This window comes from Elgaria multicarinata, chromosome 6 (assembly GCF_023053635.1).
Source record: "Elgaria multicarinata webbii isolate HBS135686 ecotype San Diego chromosome 6, rElgMul1.1.pri, whole genome shotgun sequence".
Taxonomy (NCBI): domain Eukaryota; kingdom Metazoa; phylum Chordata; class Lepidosauria; order Squamata; family Anguidae; genus Elgaria; species Elgaria multicarinata.
Window position 1 is genome coordinate 52,203,774 of NC_086176.1, and position 24,528 is coordinate 52,228,301.

The 24,528-nt window shown below is 43.9% G+C and overlaps 2 protein-coding genes across 3 annotated transcripts; both read left to right on the forward strand.

Moving 5' to 3' along the window:
* Positions 1-1,053: 1,053 nt before the first annotated feature.
* LOC134400812 (procathepsin L-like) lies at positions 1,054-23,425 on the forward strand. 2 transcript variants are annotated; one of them, XR_010025594.1, is made up of 9 exons: positions 1,054-1,092; positions 1,677-1,810; positions 2,331-2,453; positions 2,532-2,687; positions 3,390-3,614; positions 5,097-5,265; positions 5,492-5,612; positions 6,490-6,679; positions 22,987-23,425. XR_010025594.1 is itself a non-coding variant. In XM_063129409.1 (8 exons), exons 2-8 carry the CDS (start codon positions 1,685-1,687, stop codon positions 6,587-6,589), a joined length of 1,020 nt encoding a protein of 339 aa, XP_062985479.1. In that variant the 5' UTR covers positions 1,054-1,092; positions 1,677-1,684; the 3' UTR covers positions 6,590-6,961. The 2 variants fall into 2 exon arrangements, 1 of the variants encoding a protein (XP_062985479.1); XM_063129409.1 differs by lacking the exon at positions 22,987-23,425 and having other exon boundaries at positions 6,490-6,961.
* Positions 17,387-23,026, forward strand: LOC134400811 (procathepsin L-like). The gene is made up of 8 exons (XM_063129408.1): positions 17,387-17,477; positions 18,054-18,187; positions 18,708-18,830; positions 18,913-19,068; positions 19,772-19,996; positions 21,480-21,648; positions 21,875-21,995; positions 22,873-23,026. Exons 2-8 carry the CDS (start codon positions 18,062-18,064, stop codon positions 22,970-22,972), a joined length of 1,020 nt encoding a protein of 339 aa, XP_062985478.1. The 5' UTR covers positions 17,387-17,477; positions 18,054-18,061; the 3' UTR covers positions 22,973-23,026.
* Positions 23,426-24,528: the final 1,103 nt, after the last annotated feature.

The window sequence follows — 24,528 nt, forward strand, 5'->3', positions numbered from 1 at the left end:
TGTAGTCTAACATATCTGGAGGGCATTGGATTGGAGATGCGCTGTTTGTGAGAAGCAGGAAAGGTCATATCTCCATACAAGAGGGCATTCTTCATATGTTTAAGGAACCCTTGTTCAGTCCATGGCTATCTCTAGTTAAAAAGATTACCTGCCTGAGACTCTGGAATGCTTAGGGGCCCTGCACTCTCTAAGTGGGTGCACTGGAAGGCACTCACCTTTGCCAAAGCAAGGTTCAGTGTGTATCCATGAGATAACGGAGGCAGCAAAATGCCTTGGGCCAGCATGTTTCATTATTGTAGCTTTTAATTCACAAAGATAATATTCATTTTCATTTGGGGATGGGTACAAAAGTAAATTGCCTTGTTTGTGAAGGACGTCACAGACATCAACATTAAAATGTTGCGTGGAATGTAAGACCACAGTCCTACATGTTCACAACCCGGACTAGATCCCATTGTCATCAATGGGGCTTTCCGAGTAAAAAATAGTATAGAATTGGGCCGCACAACTGGAAAGGCAGGAAGCAAGATGTAAACCCCCTCCGTCTTTCTGTGGCGTGGCTTTTCTAAGAGTTGAGCTCTTGCACGTTTGAAAGGTTGAGTTTGGACAAAGGCAAGTAGGCATTCCCTAATCAGGAGTAGAGAGCCTGTGGCCACCCTCATGGGATTAGACTGCAGCTCCCATTATCCCCAGTCAGCAAGGCTTCACGGTATAATTCATCTCAGAGCAGGATCATTTTGAAACACATGATTTTGCTACGTGATACATTTAACAACAACAACAACAACAACAACAACAACAGGCTCCAAGAAGCCACAGCCAAGCCCGCGCTTGTGTCCTTGGCCTGTGCTGCCCCACCATTTCTTGTAAACAAAGTGTCATCTTTCACCTACCCACCACAACCAGGTCCAGACATCATGGGATCGGAGGTCATGCACCTTTGCGAGATTAGTCCCAGCTCCACCTCCCAGCAAATCAAAGTGCAGGAGAGCTTGGGGAGATTTAAAGCAAGCCTTCCAGCTGGGAAAACAAGGCAGAGGCATTCAGGAGAGAAAAGGGACACCAACAAGCGCAGCTTTCACTCCCAGCGAGGTAAGTATGGAAGCCAATCCAGCGGCTGAGGGACTGCTAGCTGCTCTGAGAGAGGCTTGAAGGCAATGATTGCGGGCTTGGCTTCTTGCTTTCTGTCCAGATCTGAACAAGTTGGAGGTGCTCCTTTGCCTAAAAAGGGGGCTTCCTGGGATGCCAGAAACTCTTCTTTGGGACATTCCCCCCCCCTCCCCTTGTTTTCTCTCAAGCAATGCCTTTGGTGTCACAGGACATGGGAGAAGGGGAGTAACTTCCCCTTGACCACAAACAAACCTATAGAAGGACTGAACTGCCTCTTGTATGTACCTATACATTCACACACACACACACCCCTGGTGCCTTGTGTGGTAAACTCTGGGGTGCATTTATAGCAACCTTTTCAAACAGTATTTATTCATTACATTTTTACCGCCCAATAGCCAAAGCTCAGTATCTTATTCTCTTTAACTAATGCAGGCAAGTCCTTCATTCCGTTGCAGTTTGCATAGCCCTCTTCAATGGGGATTCAATGGTTTCTCTTAATTCCTGCTTCACTGTGAGTAGGGAGGTTTTCTCTGTTTAATCAAATCTTTTTTACTCTTCCACAGACCTCATCATGAAGTTTTATCTCTGCATCTTGGCCTTAAGTTTGGAGGCCTGCTTTGCTGCTCCAGGCCTAGACCCTGCTTTGGATGACCACTGGCAACTGTGGAAAACATGGCATGGCAAGGAGTACCATGAGGTGAGTAGCCCTGCACGTGGCTTGCAGTGCAGAGGCGAAATGCATTTCAAAGTGGTGTGGACGCAAAATGATTGTGAATTTTTCATCAAAAGGCCCATATTGGGTGGTCTACTACAGCTATGTTCCCTAAGGTAGAGATATTATACCTAGATGGATAATGCTCAGGACAGCCTAATTGGTAAGGCTGTCAATAAAACATCTTCTAGCAAAACAGAGAACAATGTTCTGATCAGTGAGCTACTGGAATAGAGCACCATAGTGACTCTGCATGATTACCATTTTGATAATACGGAGGTGATTTATCATGGCTCTCTCCATTTCACAAATAAGGTTATTGTTGTATTCAAGTAACTATTTTGCATTTGTTTACTGTACTAATGATAAGAACACAGTAACAGAAGTAAAAATCAGCTCAAAACCATGGTTTGAAGGTACCTGAGGAAGTTCAAGCAATTCTTTGTGTTCGAAACCCTAGTTAGTGTGATTTCTGAATTGGGTGTTTTTCCCCTTGTTCGTGTAGAAGGAAGAAGGCTGGAGGAGAATGATCTGGGAGAAGAACTTGAAGATGATTGAATTGCACAACCTGGACCACAGCCTGGGCAAGCACAGCTACAGACTAGGAATGAATCAGTTTGGAGATATGGTGAGTAGAAGCAAACTTGCAAGGCTGCTTCTGAGTAATTATTTGGATGGTGCCCTGACTTATTTCCTCTTTCTTCAGAGTAATGAAGAGTTCAGGCAAGTGATGAATGGCTTCAAAAGCACCAAGAAAGAAAGGAAATTCACAGGATCACACTTTCTTGAGCCAAATTTCTTGGAGGCTCCAAAGTCCATTGACTGGCGGGAGAAGGGATATGTAACTCCCGTGAAGAATCAGGTATATGTCTGGTGTTTAGATGTCATAAGTTGCTGCTGTATACAATTACAAGTCATCTACTGATGTTAGAACAAGAACAAACAGATTATTTAAGGAATTTTATCATTTTAGCCTTGCCTTCTTGGCTGCTGTCTCATGTTCCCCCACTTCTGCAAGGAAGGCCGGATCTACACTACTGTTTAAAGTGCTTTATAACAGTTATAAAGCGCTTTAACTGCTTTAAAGTGCTATAAAACTGTTATAAAGCGCTTTGAAGCAGTAGTGTAGATCCGGCCAAAGTGGAGACCAGGAAGAATGCTACAACTACTATGTTTGCCAGCTATCTTTCTGCCATTGCACTCCTGCATTCTGTGGCTGCCAAAGTTGACTGAGTCTAGCCTCTGCCTAGAGAGTCAAAAGTTAAAACGGATCAAAGGAGAGGGGAAGAGAAAAGATCCAGAGGGTTTATGAGGATGCAGGAGGAAAAGATCTAACCACTAGACCCAGGAAAGATCAGTCAGGAAAAGAAAACATCTTAAGGAAGGTAGATCAGTTGCTTCAATCTGATGTCGAAAGAGATAAGAAGGCAGCATGCAGAACTCATGGGGAGGACAAAACAATAGGATAATCACATTTTTGCTGAACCAAAAGCATTGAAGGAATCTGCTCCTCCACAACACATCCTGACTTTGAACAAATGCATTTCCCTCCATTTGAACTCAGGGTCAATGTGGCTCCTGCTGGGCTTTCAGTGCGACCGGATCCCTTGAAGGACAGCACTTCCGTAAAACCGGCCAGCTGGTCTCCTTGAGTGAACAGAACCTCGTGGACTGCTCTCGGCCTGAAGGAAATGAGGGCTGTAATGGGGGCCTCATGGACCAGGCTTTCCAATATATAAATGACAATGGTGGCATCGATTCAGAGGACTCCTACCCTTACATTGCAACGGTAAAATGGTTTCCTGCCCATCTGTTTCTTTATTTGTTCTTTGCAAACACACCTCACCTGCTAGTTTGTTGGATTTCTATATGCCACAGATATATCAGGGAGCTACTTCCAGAAGCAGTTATAAAAAGGGTATTAGGTCCATATACACAAGGGATTTTCACTGGGGCTTCAGCTTAATGAGCACGAGAACTCTTATTCTCTGCAGTATGATGAAATCGACTCTGCTCCATCAGTGTTATACGGCAGAGTTGCTGTCCCTAAAACCTGGCTTTTCAGTGCCAGGAAAAACATACTTCTTGTACCCCTCCCCCATTATGAACACTGTTCTGAAAAGAAGCAAAAATCCCAAGTTATCCAGGGCAGGATCTAAAGAGATAATCTGCGCATTTGTGGAGGGAGCTTTTCTCCTTTACTTTGCTGATGCACAGCTGTGCATCTTCCATTTCTAAAAATAGATATCTGCTGTGTTCCCTGACAGTTTGCTCTAATGGGGCAAAATTGGGGCAGGTGTACTCTCATAGGGAGAGCACACACGCACCCCATTTTACCCCATTCCAGCAAACAGTCAGGGAATGCAACAGATCTCTATTTTTATAAACTGGAATGCACAGCTGTGCATCAACAAAGTAAAGGATAAAAGCTCCCACCACAAAAGCGTAGTATTGGATATAAATTGGTGTGAATTAACAAAGCATCAGAGAAGTTAATTAACACAACCCTGCCCTCTGCATGACTTCTGGCCACGAATCAGGGGTTGTCATCCACCCACAGCTCGACTCCAGAGGGAGGTCACATGGTGGAAGGGCCAAAAGTTGGGGTACCCGACTTTTTTACCATGCAGCTTTGATGAAAGGCTCCACAGTGGCTGTGAGTTGGTGGCTGTGTAACTGACCCAGTGCCACTGCGTAGCCACTGAGGGACTTCAAAGATGTATAGCCAGTCCCCAGGAGGGAGATGGAGAGGTTTGATGGAAGCAGTGTGTGGCAGTGATGTGTGTGAACCAGGTAGCACATCTGGACCTTCCTTACCTTACTTTTTTTAGCTTGACTCTGCCTTGATAACTTTGTGCTGCTATTTATTCTATCTGAATGTATAATGTTGTGTATCACCCAGAGGATGACATTTATTGGGTGACACAGAAATTGAGTGAACCAATAACTAATTGGAAGCTTTCTTTAAGAGGAGGATGAGCAAGTCCAGTAAGTCCCTGTTTCTGTAGGTGAAAGAGTTTTTCCCCTCTTTGTTTCACAAATTGAAACCCTTGTGACTGCTTTGCAACCATTATCTTGTTACACACACATGCACAAAGAAATTTTGCAAAGGGGAAGGGATGGAAAGACTCAGTCTTGAAGGGTGTTTCCTGTTGTTCATGTGTATTTGTGGTCTGTTAAAACTGGAATACTGATATTTGCAAGGACTAGGTAATTAACCTCCTGAATTTGGAAGGTTGATTCATAACGAAAATGTTTTCTGTCTTCTAAGGATAAAAATAATTGCTCGTACACGCCTGAATACAACGCTGCTAATGACACTGGCTTTGTGGACATTCTGTCAGGGGATGAAAGGGCCCTCAAGAAGGCCGTGGCTTCCATAGGGCCAGTATCCGTGGGCATTGACGCAAGTCACGACTCCTTCCAGTTCTATGCTTCAGGTGAGCAATTATTCAAACTTATAAAAATACTTTTTGATGGACTCTGTAGAATAGGGCAATGTTCTCCTACCTTCTGCCCTCCAAATGTACTGGATTACAGCTCCAATGATTTCCCCAATGACTGAGGATGATGAAAGCTGTAATCCCAACACAAGACTAGATATTTTGGACCAAGTACAACTGGAAATGGCTCTGTCTGGAAGCTGACCAACTTTTCTGTTTTTAGGTATTTATTATGAACTAGCCTGTAGTACTGAGAACCTGGATCATGGCGTTCTTGTTGTTGGTTATGGTTTTGAGGGTGTAGAAGAAGATGACAACAAGAAGTACTGGATTGTAAAAAACAGGTACTGAGAGTGAATCTTATTATGCCTCCTCCCTTCCCCCCCCTACCCCCACATACCTTTTCCCCTGGAGTCAGCCTCTTTCTGTATGCTGGGATTTCAGGGATGGAGATGGACTTTTCACATATACAATATTCCCACCAAGCTCTGAAATAGTACAAACCAGGAAAGGCTTTTTGCATTTGAATCTAAATGTATAAAAGACAGAAATGTCAAGGTAGCTTTTTTTATGGGTTCATAATTCCTTTGGGCAGCTGGTAGAACCCACTTTAGACAGAACAGTGTCTTCATATTCACAAGTGGCAGGAGGCACTGAACATGCTGGCTGGGGATGATGGGAGTTGTAGTCCAACCCCACTAGAGGACACCAGGTTGGGGAGGGTTGCACAGCTGTATTGTGAGCTATTTTGGGCAGTCTTGCCCAGAAAAACACCCAACATGTGTGCTGGAATTGCAAGCTGTGCTTCAGGTTTAAGGTTCAAGGATAATGCTGCTGCTCAACGAAACACTGAACAAACAACCATTCATAACCAGCCTGACTTGTTCAGCCATTTAAATCTCATCGGTCGGACACTACATTCAGTATTTTTTTATATAAATTCTACTCTCCCATCCAAAATTAGTTCCCAAATTGGCTTCCAGCTAAAATAAAATTAAAATTAAAAGGTATAATTAGGAATATATTGGTGTGGGGAGAAGGACTTGGGAGTGATAACCGATGGGAAGGAGGAGGCAAACGTAGCTGCAGTTGGACTCTACAAAAAGGACAAGGTGAGGGTTTACGAATACATATTTTGGGATGTTACCAATTGTGGGCGGGGGTGTAATACAGAACAGTCCATGTCAGCATCTTAATGCTGTATTATTATTTTCCTTTCAGCTGGGGCGAAACGTGGGGTGACAAAGGCTATATCTTGATGGCTAAAGACAGACATAACCACTGTGGAATAGCCTCATTAGCAAGCTATCCTCTAGTATAATTTTGAAGGAAAAGGAGTCGCTGGAATCTCCGTAACAGTCTTAAAACTGAGAAAAGACGAACCACTGGAATAAGCTCTCCAGCCTGTTGGGTCTCTCTGAGGCCTCCAAAGTATCTTGCACCAGAAAGGACTTTAAATTGTTGATTGCTCATCACAAGTACATGGGTTTTATCTGTATCTTCCAAGATCTGTAGTTCTTGTTGTTATCCGGAACCTCTGATTTTTATGTGATGATGGTTAAAAACAACTCTTTCTTTAAAAACTCGAATGTAAATGTTACTGATGTACACAGGCTTGTAATATTGGTAGCTTGCAATGCAGCTAAAACACAGAATCTTTTTTACTTTTATGTTTTGTAAATAACAGCAACCTGCACGAATTTAGAGCTTTCCAAATAAACATTTCAGTATGGTCTAGATGAGTTGTAGCTGTTATTTGTATTTGAAGCCTATCCACCTTCTGCTCTCTCCTTCTCCCCCCTGCAAATTAAATCATTTTGGACCAATCACATGTTTTGCCTCTGAAGTGGGGAAGCTATTTGTAATACCAATTTTTCAGGCAGGACCAATTCTCTGAAAGTAAGGCAAGAGCCTAATTCTTTTCCTCCACTCCATTCACAACTTCTACATGAGCCTCTGTAGACCAGGCTTTTATCCCACACCTTTACCAGGGCTTCTGCTTCCAGATTTGTTGCGGGCTTAAGACTGGCTCCTTTACAGATGGTTTTTCGGAGGTGGGGGTTCTTTCTCTTCAAGTTCTATATGTTTCATTATATAGCGACTAGATGGCACTGTGGTATAGATGCGGTACAATGGGATTCTAAAAATCTTTGTAGTTTATTCGTTCAGTCGTTTCCGACTCTTCGTGACTTCATGAACCAGCCCACGCCAGAGCTTTCTGTCGGCTGTCGCCACCCCTAGCTCCCCCAAGGTCAAGTCTGTCACCTCCAGAATATCATCCATCCATCTTGCCCTTGGTCAGCCCCTCTTCCTTTTGCCCTCCACTTTCCCTAGCAGCCGCCTCTTCTCCAGGGTATCCTGTCTTCTCATTATGTGGCCAAAATACTTCAGTTTTGCCTTTAATACCATTCCATTTATTGTGCCTTAATTTGTGATAAAAGGTATTAGTGCATTTCCCACATTAAGAATAAAGCCGCTATAATGGCCAGAAAACATGGGAGACACCCTGCAGTCATGTAAAGGCGAGTGACCAATCACAAATGCACAATAAAAGCCTTATGTAGAGAAGCCCTTTGACAGGCAAAAATTAGGAGTGGAAATTAGCCATACTAGGCCTCTCCCTTTAGAACAGTTCATGGTGTTATGCTTATTAATACATTGTATATAACATATAAAACTAGCTGGAAGGAAACCCCATTGATTCCAGACTAAGTCCTGCTGCTGCTATACAAGGTGTGATCTCCTTGAGTGATAGAACACAGAATTGATGCTAGAACAGAGCTGACCAAGTAGAAAAACTATTGTGGCTACCTGCAAAAGAGGAGCTCTAAACTGGAGAAATGGGCATCAAAATGGCAAATGCAGTTCAATGTACAATTTGTAATGTGAGTCAGATTATGGAGGGGGGGAAATGCAGCTTCATGTGTACACTAACAGATCTGAGCTAGCAATGACTTAGCAAGAAAAAGATCTTGAGGTTGTGGTGGACATCTGGATGAAAATGTTAAGAAAATGTTGGGCATAATTAGAAAAGGAAAACAGAGATGCAAATAAGTTGCCCTTATTCAAACCATATAGTTAAAAAATGGAATTCATTACCACAAGATGTAATGCTGGCCACCAATTTGGATGGCTTCAAAAAGGGATTGGGCAAATTCAAAGCTATCGTTGGCTACTAGTCATGATGGCTAACTGCTACCTTCAGTAATCTGAGGCAGTACGGCTCTGTACTCCAGTTGCTGGGGAACATAACCAGGAGGACACTATTGCACTCATAGCCTCCTTGTGGATTTCCCACAAGCAGCAGGCCGGCCACTGTGTGAACAGAATGCTGGACTAGATGGACCCGTGGTCTGATCCAGCAGGGCTCTTCTGACGTTCTGGGACAGGGCGCTCTCACCTTTAATGGTTGTGTAGAAGATGGAATTTGAGCAGGTGTGGCTTGGATGACAAGTTGCATCTGCTGCAATTCCCTTTTCTGCACAACTAATAGAAATGTAGAAGGCCTGTCCTCTTTTACATTCATATCCGAAACCCATAAACACAGTTCACAACTATATTGTCAAACACTGTACAATAATAGAAATAAATGCATATATACATGACAACAGAATGCCAGTCAAAGCCTGTTCCAGCAAATTGCCTTTATCAAGTCCAAATGTGTATATGTTAAGTCCTCGGGAGAAATAGTTGCATCTCTCCTCTCTACTGATAAAAAGACATTCTTAAAATATTCAAGATCTCATTCCATACTTCAGTAATTCACAAAAAATAATACATTTTTGCAAAATATAGGAAGCTTACCACAGCTGTGAAAATAATTTTTGCAATCTCTAGCTGCCCAAATGTTCTACAACTCCTTCAACTGCCCAAAGACAAAATGAACTCAACTCCCAAATTACTCTGATTTATATCAACCTTTTACTTCTTTCAACCAGACGGTGACCATATGAAAAGGAGGACACTTACATAAAAAGGGAATTGCAGCAGGTGTCATTTGTATGCAGGCAGCACCTGGTGAAATTCCCTCTTCATCACAACAGTGAAAGCTGGAGGTGACAGTGAAAGCTATGTCCTCTTTTGTATCTGGTGACTTGAGAGCTGGATACTTATTTGAATATTTGGTCCATATATCTTGAAGCCTGCATATAATTGCTAGAAAGCTGTATGATTTTTTAAAATATTCATTTTTATGAATATATACAATCCATCCACGTATATTAAAAATGGGAGGGGGTTAAAGGGACTAAAATGTCTTGTGGTTGCAATATTGAGGACCTCTTCTTGGGCACCATTGGACCACTGCTCTACTTTTTCTCTTGATTTTTGGTTCACTGATTTCTGACTTGAGAGCTCTGCTTCGTTATTATGTATTGATTTACAATATTTATATACCGCTCCCCCGTTGAAAATTTCAGAGCGGTGTACAAGATAAAATGAAAATAAAAACAGAATAAAACACTCAAAACAGATTTTAAAAGAAGCAAATACAGTGACTCATGGCTGGACATTAAGGAAAGGCTTCCTGGAGTAAAGACGTTTTCAGGAGGCGCCGAAAGGAGTACAAAGTTGGTACCCGCCTGACCTCCAGAGGCAGGGAATTCCACAGGAGGGGAGCCACTACGCTGAAGGCTCTTCCCCTGGTGGACTCCACCGGAGGATGGATCTCCACCGGAGGATGGAAGTACCAGAAGCAGACCCTCAAATGACCTCAGGGACTGGGCAGGTTGGTAGGGGAGAAGGCGCTCTCTCAGGTATCCTGGTCCCAAGTTGTTTAGGGCTTTGTACACAAGTACAAGAACCTTAAACCTGGCCTGGTAGCGAATAGGCAGCCAGTGCAGTTCCCTCAGCAGAGGAGTTACATGCTGGAAAGGGGCAGCTCCAGAAAACAGCTGAGCTGCAGCATTCTGCACTAGCTCCAGCTTCCGGAGCAGCTTCAAGGGCAGCTCCACATAGAGTGCATTGCGGTAATCCAATCGTGAGGTTACCAATACCTGTACCACCGTGGCCAAGCTATCCCTGTCCAGGAGAGGCTGTAGTTGGCGAACCAGCCGAAGCTGGTAAAAGGCACTCTGAGCCGGGCAGCCACTTGAGCCTCCAGCAACAGAGATGGGTCTAAGAATATCCCCCAAACTACAAACCTGATCTTTCAGAGGCAGTGCAACCCCATCCAGAACAGGCAATGAGCCTGTCCCTCAGACTCGGGAACCACTCACCCACGGGGCTTCCATCTTGCCATGATTCAGTCTCAGTTTATTGGCCCTCATCCAGCCCATTGCTGAGTTTAGGCACTGGTCCAGAACCTGCACAGCCTTACCTGATTCAGTTGTCACAGGGAGATAAAGCTGCGTGTCATCAGCATATTGATGGCATTTAGCTCCAAATCCCCTAATGACTGCTCCCAACGGCTTCATATAGATTTTAAATAACACTGGGGACAAGATGGTGCCCTGCGGCACTCCATAGCTCAATTGCCAAGGGGCCGAGGAGTGGTCACCCAATGCTACTTTCTGAAAACAACCCCGTAGGGACTGGAACCACTGCAACACAGTGCCTCCGATGCCCATCCCACGGAGTCAATCCAGGAGGATACCATGGTCGATGGTATCAAAAGCTGATGAGAGATCGAGCAGGATTAACAGGGTTGCATCCCCCCTGTCCCTCTCTCGATAAAGGTCGTCCATCAGAGTGACCAAGGCTGATTCAGTCCCGTAACCAGATCGGAACCCAGACTGGAATGGGTCTAGATAATCAGTATCCTCCAAGAGTGCCTGCAGTTGCTCTGCCACAACCCTCTCAAGTACCTTCCCTAAAAAAGGGGTGTTTGCAACTGGGCAGTAATTGTCTAATACCATCAGGTCCAGGGTGGGCTTCTTCAGGAGTGGTCACACTACTGCCTCCTTAAGGACAGCAAGGACCATCCCTTCCCAGAGGGAAGCATTTATCACCCCCTGGACCCACCCAGTCAACCCCCCTTGGCTTGCTTTTATAAGCCAGGAGGGACAGGGATCGAGAGGGCAAGTGGTCGGTCGCACTGCTGCAAGCACCTTGTCCACATCATCAGGCCGCAATAACTGGAACTGATCCCACAAAATCGGGCAGATGGTGGCATCGGACACCTCAACTCGAGCTGCATTAACAACAACGTCAACCTCACTGTGGAGAGAAGCGATTTTGTCCTCAAAGTGCGATGCAAAAACGTCACAGCGGGTCCTCGACAGGGACAGCGCCCTATTTGCTGGGGATGATGTTACCTGGACCACCTGGAAGAGCTCTGCTGGACGGCTACTCGAGGATGCAATGGAGGAAGCAAAATAAGCCTTCTTTGCTGCCCGCACTGCCACGCAATAGGACCGATTATGCTCTTTACAGCGTTGTTGGTCATCTTCGCTTCGAGTCTTGTGCCATTTGCACTCTAGCCGATGTCCAGCCCGTTTCATTGACCACAACTCCTTAGTATACCAAGGAGCAGAGCGGGCTCTGCAGGACTGGAGAGGGCATTCAGGTGCAACCAAGTCGATGGCCCTCCGTATCTCACCATTCCACAACAAGCCTAGGGCCTCGGCTGGATCACCAGCTCTCTCCACTGGAAAATCCCCAAGAGCATTCAGGAATCCATTGAATTCCATCAGTCTCCTGGGGCGGACCATCCGAATGGGTCCCCCACCCTTGCAGGGGGGTAGTAACGCCATGAGTTCAAGTCTCACCAGGAAAGATTGAGCTTAATATAATGTCCTACATCTATTAACAGATAGGGACATGAGATGACATCAATGACACATCGTGAAATCTCTTGGCATAAAAGACTTCCCATCCCAGGCATTGACAAAAAGCTTCAACTGTAGAGAATCAGCATAACATGAACTGCATTTTACATGGCCATGTGCAATGGAGGACCTGATTCTGCTAGGAACCAAATCTGAATGCACAGCTTTGCCCTCACTTCTGTAATCACTTTCTGAGAATAGACCCATAATTTTAATAGATATACTATGTTGATCTCTATTGCGATTGTACACTGGTTCGATTATGTTTCAATCTAAAAAAGTTGTGAAAAAGACAGATTATTTCTTAAATATGCAAGCTGATAACTTTCACAGTATAGCATGGTATTCCTCTCTGTAGGTTTACAATACTTTTTCGCATGAATTTGCCCACCACTTTTTTAGGTCAGCACATCCTAGTAAGATATTTCTTGTAAATTCTTATATGAAGTAAATTTTATGTTGAGGTCTACTGTAGTCATCCAGTTTATGAAACTATGCACTATGACGAAGCACTGTATAAATGATCAAAGTTGTAGTCCAATATATCTGGAGAACGTCAGAATGCAGATGGTTGTCATGCTGTTTGTGGGGTGGGTGGGGAGAGTGTTATGGCTCCACAACATTCTTCATTCTGTTTAAAGTCCCTGGTCCAGTCCATGGCATCTCCAGTTAAAAGGAATCTCTGTCTGAGACCCTGGAAAGTAGACAATACTAGTCTAAATGGACTGCTTCCAGATGGAGGGTTCCAGAACACAGAGAGTTTCATAGTGCCAATTCTACCATTAGGCAGAATGAAGCAGTCACCCTATAAATTCCTTTGAGACAGAAAAATGAAATTTTACATATTTCCCCCCCCCCCAATACCACATTGGGGGGGAAAGCTAACCCACAGTGGCCTGGTTCAGGCAACATGCTAAACCATGCTGCTTAACCACAAAATGGTTAATGGTTCCTTAACCATTTTGTGGTTAAGCCGCATGGTATAGCGTGTTGTCTGAACCAGGCTATTGTTTTTAGTGCAATGAAGACATGTCCTCTTTGCACTTGTACCTGAGGGGAAAATCACATGAAGAAAAATATCTTGGGGAAGTTTTACTTAAAACACATAAACCCCTCAAAGACCCTCCTCAATTAGGTTCCTTGCCCTCCCTTTCTGCTTCTCTACAGATCTAGAGAGAACCTGTAAGAGGGGAAAGTGCATAGTAAAGTTATCCGTTTGAAACAGCCATACAATTGGAGGTTGTAGGTGGAACATGCAGTTGGAGGTTGTACGATAGGTTTCAAACCTATTCCCCAAAACCACAGCTCTAGCACCGGGGAAGTGAGAAAACAGCAGGCTCTGTGATCTTCCGCAGTTTATTCTGCTAAATTCTGCAACATTAGAAGGCAAAACACTTTAATTGACAAGGACGTTAAAAGGGCAGATTTGTATCTGCATACTGTTCTTTTGTTAAAAGTTGCACTGCCAATCCTGGCTGCCGCTTCTATTCATTTTGTGTGTGTCTGCATAACCATCATCTGTTTTAATGTTCAGAGTACATAACCATCTTTTTTCTCATTTACAGAGTTGCCCTCTGACATCTATGGAAATGAGGCTAAAATATGGTGACTTGTCACTAGAGTGGGTTAGCCAAAATCTGAACACAAATTTATCTGGTCAGGAGTCTTGTTCATCCAAGTCCTCTATGGCACTGTTATAGATCCTCCAAAGGCATTGTCTTTTTCTTAGCAAATGGCTGCTTGGCAGCTCCTTCGTTTAGGCTATTTAGTGCAAAACTAGATGAATGGGAGGGGACACAGCAGGTTCCAGCCAATAATAGGTGTCTCTTCCTTTCCCTCATATGTTGGTCTACGTGCCATTCCTCTTTAGCGGGCCTGTCGTGGACAAGAGAGAGCCAAACTAGACATAACGTGGGAGATCAGGAGCAAATCTCCTGTGGATTTGGTTGCTTTTAAATTAAAAAGAATAACCCGGGGTAGAATTTGGATTGGAGCGACAGTTCTGGTGGAGGGGAGACCTGTAAGGTTAAGCTCAAGGTTGTGGATTCAGACATTGGTTTTTAAAAAAGAGGGAGATACTGCAGCATCATATCCAGCTTAGCCTTATGTGTGTGGCCTTATGTTGATGGCACGGGAGCTTGCTCACATGAATCCACCATGCTCTGGTAGTTGCAAAACAGTGAGCTTCAGACCTGCTTTTCTGCCATGTTAATGCTCCCTTAACATGTGGCAAGATGCATATGGTTCTGTAGAACAGTCACCATCACTTTAACTGCTTGATGCAAGTTTACCCAGAAATAAGTCAAAGTTGGATCCTGTGCAAATTTATTTGTAAGTACGTCCTACTTAGTTTGATAGAACGTAGCCCAATTCTATGCATGCTTATTTGGAAGCAAATTCTAATTTCATTCTGTGCTGCTAACTATTTATTTATTTATTTATTTATTACATTTTTTACCGCCCAATAGCCGAAGCTCACAAAAATTAAAACCATAATAAAACAACCAACATGTTAAAAGCACAATTACAAAATACAGTACAAAAAGCACAACCAGGATAAAACAACAGAGTTAGAACAGTAAAATTTAAAATTAAGTTACAATTAAGTGTTAAAATACTAAGAGAATAAAAAGGTCTTCAGCTGGCGACGAAAGGAGTACAATGTAGGCGCCAGGTGGACATCTCTGGGGAGCTCATTCCACAACCAGGGTGCCACAGCGGAGAAAGCCCTCCTCCTAGTAGCCACCTGACTCACTGCCTTTGGCAGGGGCTCACGGAGAAGGGCCCCTGTGGATGATCTTAATGTCCGGGCAGGTACATATGGGGGGAGGCGTTCCTTCAAATAACATGGCCCCAAACCGTTTAGGGCTTTAAATGTCAATACCAGCACTTTTAATCGGGCCCGGACCTGGACTGGCAGCCAATGAAGTTGTAAAAGGACTGGCATAATGTGATCTCGCCGGCCAGTCCCTGTTAGCAAACGGGCTGCCCTGTTTTGTACCAGCTGAAGCTGCCGGACCATTTTCAAAGGCAGCCCCATGTATAACACATTGCAGTAATACAAACGAGAGGTTATCAGAGCATGGATAACTGTAGCTCGGCTATCTCTGTCCAGATAAGGGCGTAGTTGGTATATCAACCTAAGCTGATAAAAGGTGCACTTTGCCACTGAGTTCACCTGTGCCTCAAGTGACAGTTCTGGATCCAAGAGCACCCCCAAACTACAGACCCGGTCCTATAGGGAGAGTGCAACGCCGTCCAGGACAGGGCAAACATCACCTCGCCGGACAGATGAACCACCCGCTAACAGTACCTCCGTCTTGTCTGGATTGAGTCTCAATTTGTTAGCCCTCATCCAGTCCATTACCGTGCTCAGGCACTGGTTCAGAACAGCCACTGCCTCACCTGGGTTGGATGAAAAGGAAAGGTAGAGCTGGGTATCATCCGCATATTGATGACACCTCAGTCCACATCTCCGGATAACCTCCCTCAGCGGCTTCATGTATATGTTAAACAGCATAGGGGATAAGATAGAGCCCTGTGGAACCCCATGGCTTAGGAGCCACAGCAATAATCCCCCAGCACCACCTTCTGGAATCGGCCATCCAAGTAGGAGTGGAACCACTGCAATGCAGTAACTCCAACTCCCAGCTCAGACAACCTATCCAGAAGGATACCATGGTCGATGGTATCGAAGGCCGCTGAGAGGTCCAGGAGAACCAACTGAGTCACACTCCCACAGGGCGAACAAGGCAGTTTCCGTTTCCTACCCAAAAAGTGGACTCAGTTTTAGCTGGTGGAGTCCAAGACTATGCCCATATGCTTGGCTAGCTGACAGTCATTTTGCCAAGCTAACAAAAAAATAATGCTTCTTACCAGGTGATATATGTAAACACTCCTGTGGGAATTTACACCAAAAAAATCCTTTGTAGAAGATCTTTGGTTATCAGCCCAGAATGCATTATAGCCTTTCAAGGTTTGAATATTATCAGCCCCTAAAGCATTCAGATTACCTATCAAGTAATCACTCCAGCCTAGTTGGCAAACTGAACATTCAATAATCTAAAAGATAAGCTAAAATCTTCACATCACTTCTCAAAACTTATGTTGGTTTTTTGCTAAACATTAGTCTAGCACTGGCACAACTTAAGGTAGGTGGATAATGAATGAGGGGTCATGGGAGTTGCAGTCACATGCTCCCCCATCCTTGGAAGAAAGAACCATAGAGTGCCCAAGCTATGAGAAAAGAAAAGAAAAAAGTCAATCATCCAGTCAAAAAGAAACCTCTTCCATAGTCTAAAGAACCATGTTGGATGGAGAAGATGAAAGTTATGTAGTCTAACATATCTGGAGGGCATTGGATTGGAGATGCGCTGTTTGTGAGAAGCAGGAAAGGTCATATCTCCATACAAGAGGGCATTCTTCATATGTTTAAGGAACCCTTGTTCAGTCCATGGCTATCTCTAGTTAAAAAGATTACCTGCCTGAGACTCTGGAATGCTTAGGGGCCCTGCACTCTCTAAGTGGGTGCACTGGAAGACACTCACCTTTGTCAAAGCATGGTTCAGTTGCCCAACTGGTCAGTGTGTATCCATGAGATAACGGAGGCAGCAAAATGCCTTGGGCCAGCATGTTTCATCACTGTAGCTTTTAATTCACAAAGATAATATTCATTTTCATTTGGGGATGGGTAGAAAAGTAAATTGCCTTGTTTGTGAAGGACGTCACAGACATCAGCATTAAAATGTTGCGTGGAATGTAAGACCACAGTCCTACATGTTCACAACCCGGACTAGATCCCATTGTCATCAATGGGGCTTTCTGAGTAAAAAATAGTATAGAATTGGGCCGCACAACTGGAAAGGCAGGAAGCAAGATGTAAACCCCCTCCGTCTTTCTGTGGCGTGGCTTTTCTAAGAGTTGAGCTCTTGCACGTTTGAAAGGTTGAGTTTGGACAAAGGCAAGTAGGCATTCCCTAATCAGGAGTAGAGAGCCTGTGGCCACCCTCATGGGATTAGACTGCAGCTCCCATTATCCCCAGTCAGCAAGGCTTCACGGTATAATTCATCTCAGAGCAGGATCATTTTGAAACACATGATTTTGCTACGTGATACATTTAACAACAACAACAACAACAACAACAACAACAGGCTCCAAGAAGCCACAGCCAAGCCCGCGCTTGTGTCCTTGGCCTGTGCTGCCCCACCATTTCTTGTAAACAAAGTGTCATCTTTCACCTACCCACCACAACCAGGTCCAGACATCATGGGATCGGAGGTCATGCACCTTTGCGAGATTAGTCCCAGCTCCACCTCCCAGCAAATCAAAGTGCAGGAGAGGCTGGGGAGATTTAAAGCAAGCCTTCCAGCTGGGAAAACAAGGCAGAGGCATTCAGGAGAGAGAAAAGGGACAACAACAAGCGCAGCTTTCACTCCCAGCGAGGTAAGGATGGAAGCCAATCCAGCGGCTGAGGGACTGCTAGCTGCTCTGAGAGAGGTTTGAAGGCAATGATTGCGGGCTTGGCTTCTTGCTTTCTGTCCAGATCTGAACAAGTTGGAGGTGCTCCTTTGCCTAAAAAGGGGGCTTCCTGGGATGCCAGAAACTCTTCTTTGGGACATTCCCCCCCTCCCCTTAGTTTCTCTCAAGCAATGCCTTTGGTGTCACAGGACATGGGAGAAGGGGAGTAACTTCCCCTTGACCACAAACAAACCTATAGAAGGACTGAACTGCCTCTTGTATGGATACACACACACACACACACCCCTGGTGCCTTGTGTGGTAAACTCTGGGGTGCATTTATAGCAACCTTTTCAAACACTATTTATTTATTACATTTTTACTGCCCAATAGCCAAAGCTCAGTAGCTTATTCTCTTTAACTAATGCAGGCAAGTCCTTCATTCCGTTGCAGTTTGCATAGCCCTCTTCAATGGGGATTCAATGGTTTCTCTTAATTCCTGCTTCACTGTGAGTAGGGAGGTATTCTCTGTTTAATCAAATCTTTTTTACTCTTCCACAGACCTCATCATGAAGTTTTATCTCTGCATCTTGGCCTTAAGTTTGGAGGCCTGCTTTGCTGCTCCAGGCCTAGACCCTGCTTTGGATGACCACTGGCAACTGTGGAAAACATGGCATGGCAAGGAGTACCATGAGGTGAGTAGCCCTGCATGTGGCTTGCAGTGCAGAGGCGAAATGCATTTCAAAGTGGTGTGGACGCAAAATGATTGTGAATTTTTCATCAAAAGGCCCATATTGGGTGGTCTACTACAGCTATGTTCCCTAAGGTAGAGCTATTATACCTAGATGGATAATGCTCAGGACAGCCTAATTGGTAAGGCTGTCAATAAAACACCTTCTAGCAAAACAGAGAACAATGTTCTGATCAGTGAGCTACTGGAATAGAGCACCATAGTGACTCTGCATGATTACCATTTTGATAATACGGAGGTGATTTATCATGGCTCTCTCCATTTCACAAATAAGGTTATTGTTGCATTCAAGTAACTATTTTGCATTTGTTTACTGTACTAATGATAAGAACACAGTAACAGAAGTAAAAATCAGCTCAAAACCATGGTTTGAAGGTACCTGAGGAAGTTCAAGCAATTCTTTGTGTTCGAAACCCTAGTTAGTGTGATTTCTGAATTGGGTGTTTTTCCCCTTGTTCGTGTAGAAGGAAGAAGGCTGGAGGAGAATGATCTGGGAGAAGAACTTGAAGATGATTGAATTGCACAACCTGGACCACAGCCTGGGCAAGCACAGCTACACACTAGGAATGAATCAGTTTGGAGATATGGTGAGTGTGAATAAGCAAACTTGCAAGGCTGCTTCTGAGTAATTATTTGGATGGTGCCCTGACTTATTTCCTCTTTCTTCAGAGTAATGAAGAGTTCAGGCAAGTGATGAATGGCTTCAAAAGCACCAAGAAAGAAAGGAAATTCACAGGATCACACTTTCTTGAGCCAAATTTCTTGGAGGCTCCAAAGTCCATTGACTGGCGGGAGAAGGGATACGTAACTCCCGTGAAGAATCAGGTATATGTCTGGTGTTTAGATGTTATAAGTTGCTGCTGTATACAATTACAAGTCATCTACTGATGTTAGAACAAGAACAAACAGATTATTTAAGGAATTTTATCATTTTAGCCTTGCCTTCTTGGCTGCTGTCTCATGTTCCCCCACTTCTGCAAGGAAGGCCGGATCTACACTACTACTTTAAAGCACTTTATAACAGTTATAAAGTGCTTTAACCACTTTAAAGCGCTATACAACTGTTATAAAGCGCTTTGAAGCAGTAGTGTAGATCCAGCCAAAGTGGAGACCAGGAAGAATGCTACAACTACTAGGTTTGCCAGCTATCTTTCTGCCATTGCACTCCTGCATTCTGTGGCTGCCAAAGTTGACTGAGTCTAGCCTCTGCCTAGAGAGTCAAAAGTTAAAACGGATCAAAGGAGAGGGGAAGAGAAAAGATCCAGAGGGTTTATGAGGATGCAGGAGGAAAAGATCTAACCACTAAACCCAGGAAAGATCAGTCAGGAAAAGAAAACATCTTAAGGAAGGTAGATCAGTTGCTTCAATCTGATGTCGAAAGAGATAAGAAGGCAGCATGCAGAACTCATGGGGAGGACAAAACAATAGGATAATCACATTTTTGCTGAACCAAAAGCATTGAAGGAATCTGCTCCTCCACAACACATCCTGACTTTGAACAAATGCATTTCCCTCCATTTGAACTCAGGGTCAATGTGGCTCCTGCTGGGCTTTCAGTGCGACCGGATCCCTTGAAGGACAGCACTTCCGTAAAACCGGCCAGCTGGTCTCCTTGAGTGAACAGAACCTCGTGGACTGTTCTCGGCCTGAAGGAAATGAGGGCTGTAATGGGGGCCTCATGGACCAGGCTTTCCAATATATAAATGACAATGGTGGCATCGATTCAGAGGACTCCTACCCTTACATTGCAACGGTAAAATGGTTTCCTGCCCATCTGTTTCTTTATTTGTTCTTTGCAAACACACCTCACCTGCTAGTTTGTTGGATTTCTATATGCCACAGATATATCAGGGAGCTACTTCCAGAAGCAGTTATAAAAAGGGTATTAGGTCCATATACACAAGGGATTTTCACTGGGGCTTCAGCTTAATGAGCACGAGAACTCTTATTCTCTGCAGTATGATGAAATCGACTCTGCTCCATCATTGTTATACGGCAGAGTTGCTGTCCCTAAAACCTGGCTTTTCAGTGCCAGGAAAAACATACTTCTTGTACCCCTCCCCCATTATGAACACTGTTCTGAAAAGAAGCAAAAATCCCAAGTTATCCAGGGCAGGATCTAAAGAGATAATCTGCGCATTTGTGGAGGGAGCTTTTCTCCTTTACTTTGCTGATGCACAGCTGTGCATCTTCCATTTCTAAAAATAGATATCTGCTGTGTTCCCTGACAGTTTGCTCTAATGGGGCAAAATTGGGGCAGGTGTACTCTCATAGGGAGAGCACACAAGCACCCCATTTTACCCCATTCCAGCAAACTGTCAGGGAATGCAACAGATCCCTATTTTTATAAACTGGAATGCACAGCTGTGCATCAACAAAGTAAAGGATAAAAGCTCCCACCACAAAAGCGTAGTACTGGATATAAATTGGTGTGAATTAACAAAGCATCAGAGAAGTTAATTAACACAACCCTGCCCTCTGCATGACTTCTGGCCACGAATCAGGGGTTGTCATCCACCCACAGCTCGACTCCAGAGGGAGGTCACATGGTGGAAGGGCCAAAAGTTGGGGTACCCGACTTTTTTACCATGCAGCTTTGATGAAAGGCTCCACAGTGGCTGTGAGTTGGTGGCTGTGTAACTGACCCAGTGCCACTGCGTAGCCACTGAGGGACTTCAAAGATGTATAGCCAGTCCCCAGGAGGGAGATGGAGAGGTTTGATGGAAGCAGTGTGTGGCAGTGATGTGTGTGAACCAGGTAGCACATCTGGACCTTCCATACCTTACTTTTTTTAGCTTGACTCTGCCTTGATAACTTTGTGCTGCTATTTATTCTATCTGAATGTATAATGTTGTGTATCACCCAGAGGATGACATTTATTGGGTGACACAGAAATTGAGTGAACCAATAACTAATTGGAAGCTTTCTTTAAGAGGAGGATGAGCAAGTCCAGTAAGTCCCTGTTTCTGTAGGTGAAAGAGTTTTTCCCCTCTTTGTTTCACAAATTGAAACCCTTGTGACTGCTTTGCAACCATTATCTTGTTACACACACATGCACAAAGAAATTTTGCAAAGGGGAAGGGATGGAAAGACTCAGTCTTGAAGGGTGTTTCCTGTTGTTCATGTGTATTTGTGGTCTGTTAAAACTGGAATACTGATATTTGCAAGGACTAGGTAAATTAACCTCCTGAATTTGGAAGGTTGATTCATAACGAAAATGTTTTCTGTCTTCTAAGGATAAAAATAATTGCTCGTACACGCCTGAATACAACGCTGCTAATGACACTGGCTTTGTGGACATTCTGTCAGGGGATGAAAGGGCCCTCAAGAAGGCCGTGGCTTCCATAGGGCCAGTATCCGTGGGCATTGACGCAAGTCACGACTCCTTCCAGTTCTATGCTTCAGGTGAGCAATTATTCAAACATATAAAAATACTTTTTGATGGACTCTGTAGAATAGGGCAATGTTCTCCTACCTTCTGCCCTCCAAATGTATTGGATTACAGCTCCAATGATTTCCCCAATGACTGAGGATGATGAAAGCTGTAATCCCAACACAAGACTAGATATTTTGGAACAAGCACAACTGGAAATGGCTCTGTCTGGAAGCTGACCAACTTTTCTGTTTTTAGGTATTTATTATGAACTAGCCTGTAGTACTGAGAACCTGGATCATGGCGTTCTTGTTGTTGGTTATGGTTTTGAGGGTGTAGAAGAAGATGACAACAAGAAGTACTGGATTGTAAAAAACAGGTACTGAGAGTGAATCTTATTATGCCTCCTCCCTTCCCCCCCCTACCCCCACATACCTTTTCCCCTGGAGTCAGCCTCTTTCTGTATGCTGGGATTTCAGGGATGGAGATGGACTTTTCACATATACAATATTCCCACCAAGCTCTGAAATAGTACAAACCAGGAAAGGCTTTTTGCATTTGAATCTAAATGTGTAAAAGACAGAAATGTCAAGGTAGCTTTTTTTATGGGTTCATAATTCCTTTGGGCAGCTGGTAGAACCCACTTTAGACAGAACAGTGTCTTCATATTCACAAGTGGCAGGAGGCACTGAACATGCTGGCTGGGGATGATGGGAGTTGTAGTCCAACCCCACTAGAGGGCACCAGGTTGGGGGGGGTTGCACAGCTGTATTGTGAGCTATTTTGGGCAGTCTTGCCCAGAAAATCACCCAACATGTGTGCTGGAATTGCAAGCTGTGCTTCAGGTTTAAGGTTCAAGGATAATGCTGCTGCTCAACGAAACACTGAACAAACAACCATTCATAACCAGCCTGACTTGTTCAGCCATTTAAATCTCATGGGTCGGAGACTACATTCAGTATTTTTTTATATAAATTCTACTCTCCCAGCCAAAATTAGTTCCCAAATTGGCTTCCAGCTAAAATAAAATTAAAATTAAAAGGTATAATTAGGAATATATTGGTGTGGGGAGAAGGACTTGGGAGTGATAACCGATGGGAAGGAGGAGGCAAACATAGCTGCAGTTGGACTCTACAAAAAGGACAAGGTGAGGGTTTACGAATACATATTTTGGGATGTTACCAATTGTGGGCGGGGGTGTAATACAGAACAGTCCATGTCAGCGTCTTAATGCTGTATTATTATTTTCCTTTCAGCTGGGGCGAAACGTGGGGTGACAAAGGCTATATCTTGATGGCTAAAGACAGACATAACCACTGTGGAATAGCCTCATTAGCAAGCTATCCTCTAGTATAATTTTGAAGGAAAAGGAGTCGCTGGAATCTCCGTAACAGTCTTAAAACTGAGAAAAGACGAACCACTGGAATAAGCTCTCCAGCCTGTTGGGTCTCTCTGAGGCCTCCAAAGTATCTTGCACCAGAAAGGACTTTAAATTGTTGATTGCTCATCACAAGTACATGGGTTTTATCTGTATCTTCCAAGATCTGTAGTTCTTGTTGTTATCCGGAACCTCTGATTTTTATGTGATGGTGGTTAAAAACAACTCTTTCTTTAAAAACTCGAATGTAAATGTTACTGATGTACACAGGCTTGTAATATTGGTAGCTTGCAATGCAGCTAAAACACAGAATCTTTTTTACTTTTATGTTTTGTAAATAACAGCAACCTGCACGAATTTAGAGCTTTCCAAATAAACATTTCAGTATGGTCCAGATGAGTTGTAGCTGTTATTTGTATTTGAAGCCTATCCACCTTCTGCTCTCTCCTTCTCCCCCCTGCAAATTAAATCATTTTGGACCAATCACATGTTTTGCCTCTGAAGTGGGGAAGCTATTTGTAATACCAATTTTTCAGGCAGGACCAATTCTCTGAAAGTACGGCAAGAGCCTAATTCTTTTCCTCCACTCCATTCACAACTTCTACATGAGCCTCTGTAGACCAGGCTTTTATCCCACACCTTTACCAGGGCTTCTGCTTCCAGATTTGTTGCAGGCTTAAGACTGGCTCCTTTACAGATGGTTTTTCGGAGGTGGGGGTTCTTTCTCTTCAAGTTCTATATGTTTCATTATATAGCGACTAGATGGCACTGTGGTATAGATGCGGTACAATGGGATTCTAAAAATCTTTGTAGTTTATTCGTTCAGTCGTTTCCGACTCTTCGTGACTTCATGGACCAGCCCACGCCAGAGCTTTCTGTCGGCTGTCGCCACCCCTAGCTCCCCCAAGGTCAAGTCTGTCACCTCCAGAATATCATCCATCCATCTTGCCCTTGGTTTGCCCCTCTTCCTTTTGCCCTCCACTTTCCCTAGCAGCCGCCTCTTCTCCAGGGTATCCTGTCTTCTCATTATGTGGCCAAAATACTTCAGTTTTGCCTTTAATACCATTCCATTTATTGTGCCTTAATTTGTGATAAAAGGTATTAGTGCATTTCCCACATTAAGAATAAAGCTGCTATAATGGCCAGAAAACATGGGAGACACCCTGCAGTCATGTAAAGGCGAGTGACCAATCACAAATGCACAATAAAAGCCTTATGTAGAGAAGCCCTTTGACAGGCAAAAATTAGGAGTGGAAATTAGCCATACTAGGCCTCTCCCTTTAGAACAGTTCATGGTATTATGCTTATTAATACATTGTATATAACATATAAAACAACTAGCTGGAAGGAAACCCCATTGATTCCAGACTAAGTCCTGCTGCTGCTATACAAGGTGTGATCTCCTTGAGTGATAGAACACAGAATTGATGCTAGAACAGAGCTGACCAAGTAGAAAAACTATTGTGGCTACCTGCAAAAGAGGAGCTCTAAACTGGAGAAATGGGCATCAAAATGGCAAATGCAGTTCAATGTA

Coding starts and splice junctions, on each gene's coding strand:
- LOC134400812 (XM_063129409.1), top strand. CDS start 1,685: ATGAAGTTTTATCTCTGCATCTTGGCCTTAAGTTTGGAGGCCTGCTTT. Junction 2,454..2,531: donor TGAATCAGTTTGGAGATATG/GTGAGTAGAAGC, acceptor CTCTTTCTTCAG/AGTAATGAAGAGTTCAGGCA. Junction 5,613..6,489: donor TACTGGATTGTAAAAAACAG/GTACTGAGAGTG, acceptor TTTTCCTTTCAG/CTGGGGCGAAACGTGGGGTG.
- LOC134400811 (XM_063129408.1), top strand. CDS start 18,062: ATGAAGTTTTATCTCTGCATCTTGGCCTTAAGTTTGGAGGCCTGCTTT. Junction 18,188..18,707: donor ATGGCAAGGAGTACCATGAG/GTGAGTAGCCCT, acceptor TTGTTCGTGTAG/AAGGAAGAAGGCTGGAGGAG. Junction 19,069..19,771: donor TAACTCCCGTGAAGAATCAG/GTATATGTCTGG, acceptor ATTTGAACTCAG/GGTCAATGTGGCTCCTGCTG.